The sequence below is a fragment of the Saccostrea echinata genome, unplaced genomic scaffold, assembly GCF_033153115.1.
Source record: "Saccostrea echinata isolate AGI-Se365-2 ecotype Australia unplaced genomic scaffold, CSIRO_AGI_Sech_v1 ptg000054l, whole genome shotgun sequence".
Taxonomy (NCBI): Eukaryota; Metazoa; Mollusca; class Bivalvia; order Ostreida; family Ostreidae; genus Saccostrea; species Saccostrea echinata.
This window is the reverse complement of record NW_026889803.1, coordinates 2,035,469-2,044,375: the sequence shown is the minus strand read 5'-3', so window position 1 is coordinate 2,044,375 and position 8,907 is coordinate 2,035,469. Positions and strand designations below refer to the sequence as shown.

The 8,907-nt window shown below is 32.2% G+C and overlaps 1 protein-coding gene across 1 annotated transcript; it reads left to right on the top strand.

Moving 5' to 3' along the window:
• The first annotated feature begins 899 nt into the window (after window positions 1-899).
• LOC133172221 (uncharacterized) lies at window positions 900-7,862 on the top strand. Its single transcript, XM_061307068.1, has 9 exons — window positions 900-1,027; window positions 1,105-1,314; window positions 1,998-2,075; window positions 4,522-4,665; window positions 5,011-5,112; window positions 5,653-5,775; window positions 6,015-6,114; window positions 6,316-7,091; window positions 7,738-7,862. The coding sequence occupies exons 1-9, from the start codon at window positions 985-987 to the stop codon at window positions 7,803-7,805; spliced, it is 1,644 nt and encodes a 547-aa protein (XP_061163052.1). The 5' UTR covers window positions 900-984; the 3' UTR covers window positions 7,806-7,862.
• The last annotated feature ends 1,045 nt before the right edge of the window (window positions 7,863-8,907 follow it).

The following is an 8,907-nucleotide window of genomic DNA, read 5'->3' as shown; positions in this document are numbered from 1 at the left end:
ATGGAATGTTCCGTCTACCTGATCAATACACAGGGCTTACGGCGGGTGTGACCTGTCAACAGGGGATGCTTACTCCTCCTATGCACATGATCCTACCTCTGGAATTTTTTTTTTGGGGGGGGGGGGGTGTCTGTGTTTTATGCCCTGTTCACAAATGTGTTTTGTTTGTAGATTTTTTTGAGAATTATCACTGTTCGTTATCATGACATTTTTTTTTCAAAGTCATTCTCAACATTTACTATTCAAAAATTAAAAACGATCATTATTTGGTAAATATTAGGACTTTTACGTTATAATATTCTTTAGACAAGATATTCGACATTATAGTTTAAATTAAAACAAAATGTAAAAATTTATTCAGCAATAGACAACAATATTCATAACGTCTACCAAAGTGGTATATAGGGAAGACAGAGGGGATCTTAAGTCAAGTTTGTTTAATTATTATTCAATATATCAATACAAATATTTGCATTACTTAAAAGAAGGGTTGTAGTGGTAAGTTGAAATATCAATAAGATTCCAAACTATTCTAATATATATAATTCAAGTAAACAGTAAACAGAACTGTTTGAAACGATCTTTTAAACGATTCAAAAATGACAATATATTTTCTACTAGGCATTGCTTTTATAAAAAATAATCCTTGATAAGTATAACGAGGAAGTCTGTGGAACCGCGTACCAACTAACAAAGACTTTATATATTGCAAGTGCAGCTTTGACACAGTGTTTAATTTTACAAAAGTAAAATTAAGTTAAATTAACTTTGATAATTCTTTAAAAAGTTCAAGTATCAGAGTTCTATGAAACAATAAATAGTGTTGATTATTCGGACAAATATACGTATCAGACGCTGAAATATTCATATCAAATGAAACTTAACTTCCTTATCCAATTTAACTCAGTTTCCGTAATTATCTTGTGTTGATATATTTTTGTTCCTGAACAAACTTTATAGAGAAACATTCAAGCAGATTTCAAAATGAAACTTGTATTTTGGATTACATTCTTCTTTCTACAAGTCGGTATGTATTCAGAATTATTTCAAAATTAAGATTATTTTAAGATGTTCTGCAGATTTAATGATTTTCCTTTTTGTTAGCCTCTTGTGGTAATGTGCAGATGTTGGTAACACGGCACCCAATGACATGGCGTATAGCAGATACGATTTGTACTAAGGAGTTTATGGGTACTGGCTACAGACATCTGGCAGGTGATATACCAGACACAGTCGTGCACTATAATCTATTGTCCGTAAAGGACCATGAGAGTCTCTGGTTGGACGGCCTGATCTATGACCTTGGATGTCGAGGCAAGATCTTATAAGGACTTACAAAAATGTTTTCTAAGTGACTTTTTAAACTCTTTATTTTATATCAACATATCTCTATTTGGACTATAAGGGTTGAAGACTCCCCATCCCTCATAGAAATCAATTTGTCTTCAGGATTCTATATCATTTATGAATATCTTTTATAAGCTATTTTCGTTTCTTTCGTTGAATGAGTTGAGATATGAGATAATCAAGAATTTTTTCTGAGAAGTAAATGTTTTAGGACAAAAACAGAAAGCTTCCTTCTGTTAAATAAGGAATAAGTTATAATGCGACATTTCTTTTTATCTCCCAACCACCTTATCCAGAGAGAGAGAGAGGGGGGGGGGGAGGTTAGATTATTCCGGTTTACATCATATAGATATAGCTGAAGATTTTGCACTCTCTGAATTAACCTATTTGAACTTTAATTTCAATAAAATGGTACAATATGCAACGATCAGCTATTTCTTTTAACAATGCTGCCAAATAAATGGAATAAATAACCCATACATTATATTTTGAATTACTGTGAAGGATGCATAAAATTGTATTTGCACAATGACACTTACTGATTATTCAAGCTTGGTTTTTAAGCCATGGGGTTATTTTTGATCACTTTGAATATAAAAGTCTGTACTGTCTTCTGGGGTTGACATATTTGCATTGTTTTTTTCATTTAGGTGATATTTGTCCTCTTGTGATAGAAAGACACAGAGAGTACAACAGCCATCGTCACCTCCTCAGTCTGTGTCAGGAGGGTGAGAATCTTGATTTTTTTTTTTTTTTGCATTCTATTCATTACATCATCGAAGCTGAATGAGAAACTTTGCAACATATTTTTCGCGATGGGTCAAAGAGCAGGCTTTTCGACATTCTAGACAACTGTTTCCTCAATAAAAAATGAAACTCGTAAATTTTCACATCTTGTTGTTGTTCATCTACAAAATAAATTTGTTAAAAATCATTCTGATTCTACACACAAGTACATGTATGTACTCTAAGATGCTGGAGTTTCTCATTGACAATATCTATGTAGTTTATGGAGATCCGGTTTTCCAACAATTTGTTGGAATTCCAATGGGCACTAATTGTGTTCCTTTTGCAAGCCGACATACTTTTATATTCTTACGAAGCAGCATTTAATTCAAAAACTTCTACAAGTGAAGGGAAAAAAATCTTGATGTGGCTTTCAATTCAGTATTTTAATTTAGGGTACAGGTATATCACTCGTGAGATGAGTTATATCAACGTTTTTTTTGAGAAGTATATTATTAGATAACCACTTACATAACATGACTCAAAATCGCAAAGAAAATTGATGGTCAGTGTGTATCTTACTGATCTACGGTACAAGTAATTTGACTTTTTTGCACTTAAATTGTAACTTTTAGGTTAATCATTTTAAGCCAAATCGTATTTTACCATATATGATCATGGCAATAAATATAATCTTATTTCATGTAAAATAGTCTGAGGGTATGAAAAAAAAAGAAAATAATATTTATCATTGAAAAAATCCTGCAAATTAATGCGCGTGAATTATTGTAAGACCTCTGCATTTAAAATAATATTTGGTGTATTAAAATCTAAATATACAATAAAATATTTTCTTGTATCAAGCATTTTGATGACTTTAGTGCTGATCGGTTGAGAGTATCGTGTAATTTAAAATAATGAAAGAAAAAGTTGCGGCTAGTGATGTGAGGTATTGGTCAAAATATGCAATTTTCAGGCAAAAAAAAACCCATCTAAATTTTATCTCGACTTCTTAAATATATCTTCATTTTTGGGCACAGTCTGTTGAGTGAATGTGTAAAACTTGTTTTAAAAATGTTAATTGAAACCTATACATGTATTAAATATTCCTAGCATATAATTACTAAAAAAAATTCGACTAAAAATATATAGGGCTAAAGTTCCAAGATGATAAATCAAACAAATGTGTAGGTTTGAAGAATTTTCTTCTAAATATCATTCCACCACAAGAAATGATCCCCCGTAAATCTTGTTTCTTTGCAATTTTGTGAGCAGTTTTTAAATTGAACATTGCATAATGTGCAGTATTTAATTCAAATATATCATAAAAATTGAATTGTAATATATAATTTTGAAGCTTGATGTTCTGACCAAACTTTTCTCAAAAGGTGATGAATGACATACCTTAAGGATTACGCAACGTAGTTTTGAACTTTATATACTTAAGGGGGGGGGGGCTCTCTACAACGTCACAACATGGCGTACTTCGGTTTGAAACGCCATTTTGGTCTGAAATGAACTGATTCTGTCCTAAACAAATTCACTGAACACCGATAAATCACCCGGTAAAACACAATTTGCCATATGTATACGCTGTACTAGCTCTATTGTGAATGGAATCTATCCCCTCGAGGCGACGAGAGTGGCCAATGTAGCCTTTCATTAAACATGAATTGTTTGTCAATATATTCAATTTCGACTTATTTATTCACAAACAATATAATTTATTAAAATAAAATATCATTACAAGTAATAAAAAGTTAATGTAATAAACCAAAGCCTTGTCACCATGATATTTGATCACTGCGTGTTTCCATAAAGTCCTAAATTGATGCTTCTCTCCAAAAGCATATGCTTTCCAGCAAAATATATCCAAAAATGCAAATTTAAACAGATAAAGCATATGTATCACCTTCCAAATCAGATGACTTCAGCTTTCTCGTCGTTAACTTTCCCTTTTTATGCAGTTATAATCCACAATTACCTGCATCATTTGCATGTGGTGTTTATGTCTCCCCAAAGTCAGCATTTCACAAATTCTATGGTGGTTATAATAATCTTGTTTGCAAATACCACCTATCGTTGGGTCGTATTTTGACTGATATGTTTCCCAACAATTGTTAGGCCATTGTTTTATACCAGTTTGAACCATGGATTACTCCGTTTACTTGGTCATACAGAGGGTTTGCGGCGGTTGTGACCGGTCGAGAGGGGATGCTTACTCCTCTTGGACACCTGATCCCATCTGTGGAATTTCCAGAGATCCGTGTTTATGCCCTGTTCACGATTCGTATAATTCCTTGTTGGTTTTATGAGATTGGTCACTGTTCGTAATCTTCACCTTTTAAATCACAATAACTTATATAAGTTATATAACTTAATAAAATGTAAACTGAAGAAAAATATTCATTTCTTTAAATTCCTTATTATTTTTTTTTTTTTTTACAGCAAATGGCGTGACAGTAAAACCCCGGCATTTCTGTAATAGCATCTCCAACATAACTTCAACATACATGATCTCGAAATTACGACGTGAATTCCAAGAATTTGCGAAAGGAAGAGAATTCATTATCAGCAAAATTGCACTTGAAGGTGACAAATTTTAAAAATTTAAAGAAATACCTGATGTTTTCCATCTTCGCTAGCCAAGGATTTCTGATCCGCTACTCTCCTCACAATGAGGAGAGTACTGGATCAGAAACCCTAAGCTAGCGAAGATGGATGTTTTCTGCATTAATTATCAATTCATTTATTGTGATTAGAGGTGGAACATTGAAGATTTTTTTTATTGTACAATATATCTCAGTTATTACAATTCCTATGCAAAATGATGTAAAATATAAAGTGGTGCAATAAGATATATACAAATATTGACACAGTGATAAACAGATTTCGATTTTGTTCAATTAATCATTTAATTACTATTTTCTTCTTAAGGATCTACAGAAACCAAATGCCAAATGGTGCGAAAAGCTGGAAACAGATTTCAGAAAATGCAAACAAGATGCAACGAGTTTCATAAGGCCCTATGCGAGCATAGTACGACGAACTGTATTTGAGAGGAGTTTATATTTAATTTATCTTTAATTATTTAATGAACATGTAGGTTCTGTTCCTTTTCCGTGGTATGAGGAAAAAAAGAAAAACACAAATAAACAAGCAAATAAATAAATTAATTAATTAAGATTTTTTTTTATTACCAAAACAAAAAACACGGTCTAAGGTTTTTGATATTTATTTTTTATACTGTTGTTACATAAAGAGCATTTATTTAACAGAGTCTAAATTCCAGAAACTTCTGACAATCCCAGTAACTTATTTCAGAATTTTTTTTTTCTCTGAGCAGTTGAATGTATCATGGAGAGTTAGGTTCTATAGATATGGTATAATTGATTCAGGAAGAAACTTTAAAAAAAATATTAAAGTTTAAATGTATCTTGAAAGGGAGAAAATCAGTAAAAAGGCTTACAGTTTAATTTTTTAAAGACAAATGATTATACTAGATCTTTAAATACTTTTTTAAAACTTGATAGTGTTATTTCAGAAGGTCATACATTGAATTTTGAATGTCTAAATTAGATACAGATGATTCAGACATGGTGACGACCATACAATATGGAGAGGAAAAGAAGGCGTCCAGAACCATCTTTATACCACATCCAATTGACTCCGAAAGCGAACCTATGAAGGACGAAAAAGAAGGTATGAAATTAGAACTAAGATGAATGAAATAAGGAGGAATGTTTTCAAAGTGCAAAGAAACAGATTTTTCAAAGAGTTAACATAAATTTGATTTAGCGCATTCCGAATGTTCTAGATATACAAGACATTTAGCAATGTTCTTGATTAAGCGGAAGTTGTTTTCCACCAAAAAAAAAAACGCTAAATAGAATACACAACCAAATGTAATACGTTTACAGTATTTTTTGTTGTTGTTGCAGATTCAGGTGGATCACAGGAAATAGTTTGGACAATTGTGTCGGTAACGGTCGCCTTGCTGTCATTGTCTCTGTGTATAGGTGGACTCATTTACTGCAGGAGGTAAAATTTACTAAAGTAACATTCTAGGTATGTTGAACATTTACAGTGATATAAGCAAAAGTTATATAAATATGAAATATGTGCTGTATATAATATTTTAATAAAACGTCCTCATTTTGCTTAATTTTACAAGTGAGTATAACTAATACACGTGATACATGTATATAGTATATCATACGTGAAATTTTCTTTTCATCACAGAAATAAGATTAAGATGAGCAGTGTTTATGACACCGTCTTCAGACGTCCACGGGGTGGAAATAATTACACTCTCCGTGTACCAAACGATCCAACCTCGCCTATATCTGAGCCAACCAATCATCCGCTTCCACCAGCTGCTCCACCAATGAGAAACCCCACAGCAGCTGCACCCATTATCAGAAACCCTACAGCTCCTCCAAGAGTCGACAGTGTACAAACACTGGTGTCATCTACTGCATCATCAGCAGATACAACGTCGTATGTCGACGATGTTCGTTATTACAGGAATTTTTCATATGAGACTCAACCAAGTGTAGCCCCATCACAGGCCCCTAGGATTGAAATTCAACCAAGTACGCCAACTGCTTCTACATCTGGTTCAACACCTGGACGACTTTACTGTTCATCTTGCAGACGACACAAAAGAAGGCGGGATTTTCTACGAACGTCTTCAAACTGCACAAGTTGTTCCTCAATGCACTCTGCATATACACAACCTTCAAGGTTAGCGGAAAGAAATATATCACTTGATACAAATGATACGGCTTCCGTAAGATCACAACGATCATCAAGGGACACAAATGATACAAACTCTATGAGGTCGAATCGATCACATCGCTTTCGAAAAATCAGTCATCGTGGGGTGTCAAAGAAATCTAGTAATAAGTCGGGCGAAGCTGATTTACATGTTGGTCCGACAGAATCTCCAGATATATCTACTCAATGTCAAATGGAGATCAGAGGATCCAACCCAGTCCTAAGAAAACATAAACTAGGTGATATAATCATTTCACTATATCAGACAAGTGTTCCTATTAAAATAATTAAATGCGTTTTTTTAGTTGAGCTGATAACAATATGGACCATATGTTATCTATCTGACACTATAGTTATAAAATATAATTTTTTTCTCGGAAAATATAAGGGACTAGTTTATTTTTAGAACCAAATGAAAGTGATTCCGATTTTATTTCCATATTTAAATTCAATCCTGACTAAAATTTGCAGCTTTCAGAATCAGCATAAAAACTGCATACCCCTCCTTAGAATTTCAGAATTTATGGACACCATCATTTTTAAAGCTATATATGGTGTATCTGAGCTTAAAATTAAATATACGAGATATAGTGTAGATGAAAATGATATTTGTTATTTATGTTCAAATTAATTTTTTTTACCGGTTTTGAACTTGAATAACCCCACGTTTTTATAGTTAAATTGACTTTAAACTGTCTGATATTTAAATGCGGAGTCGGTAAATAAATCGGTTATTGTTTTCAAAGTATTTAAGTTATGATAATTAAATAAGATCTACATATAGATATATATGATAAATGCACTCTTTGGTAATCTAAGGAAAAATGCAGAAATGAAGCCAAACTAAGCTTATAATACTTAGTGATTTTAAATAATCTTTTGCAGTGGATCGTATACAATCGTCAAGCGGCTTCCAAATGGTTAAAAGGATGTTTTCCATTGATCTGAAGTAAAAACAGTTGAGAAGATACTGTTGCTTGTACTTTATAGAAGAGTAATTTAACTAAACAATAAAATTCTTTGTACACGGATGAACTGTTGCAGAGAAAATACTAGTATTCGACCCGCGTTTAAGTAGGTTACATAAAGTTTATTTTTTCTTCAATCATTGCATCTTTATGTATATTTAACAAAGAAACACATTTTATTGTTTATATTTATATCTGTGTAAATTATTAATACGAAGAGTGTGAAAGAACGCAAATATTGTATTTTCGATGCATACTAGTACTTTGATGGAGAGCCATGATACAATTGTATCCTGTATGAATGACATTAAGACAATGAAGGTCTAATCAACATAAGAAGACTATGAAGGTCTAATCAACATAAAAAGTAGATTCATTCATGATGTTCTGGATTTTTATGAAAAATTATCTTTACTTACAACTAAAGGATAAAAAGGATAATTTCACACCTTTCGTATGTTGAGTAGAAGCAAATGATAGTCTGTGCAAGCTTAAACATGCTGAATCTTTCTTGTGTTATATTGTTAGTGTCTTACTGTTTTCGTGAGGGTTATTTTTCGTTGTTTTCGAGGTAAGAATACATGTCCAAAACGAAATGTAATTTTTCAAATATATTACTACTCAACAATTCTTCATCCACGAAATAAAATCCCTACGAACCCATATTTTTTTTCTCAAACCACGAAAATTTGACTCCACGAAAATATGTGATTTTACAGTATGTCATGTGATTTTTAAACTTCCTATACACTATTTATATTACTGTGATATGTTACGGGAATCAGATTGGAAATTATAAAAGATGCAGTAATGGGAGTTGTTAGTTATTTGTCAACATTTCTTTGTCAGAGATAAAACTACCCGTACGAATAAATTAATAGCTTTATATCCGCTGAGCACGTGACAGAACTCCATGCTTTCTCTCTATGTGTGTCGCAAGAAATGTTTTATTCAATCAAGGATCAGATAAAAAATGTACTAAACATAAGGAAAAAATGTCTTTTTTTAAGGATGATGGTCAATAAGTTTGCTGGGTGATAATTTTATGCAAAAATAATTTTATACAAAAATCGCCTTTAATGCAAAT

What these genes read in the sequence shown, in the direction of transcription:
- LOC133172221 (XM_061307068.1), top strand. Translation starts at nt 985, where the DNA reads ATGAAACTTGTATTTTGGATTACATTCTTCTTTCTACAAGTCG. An exon ending in TATGAAGGACGAAAAAGAAG is followed by an intron (nt 5,776 to 6,014) that starts GTATGAAATTAG and finishes TTGTTGTTGCAG; the next exon opens with ATTCAGGTGGATCACAGGAA. An exon ending in CCTAAGAAAACATAAACTAG is followed by an intron (nt 7,092 to 7,737) that starts GTGATATAATCA and finishes AATCTTTTGCAG; the next exon opens with TGGATCGTATACAATCGTCA.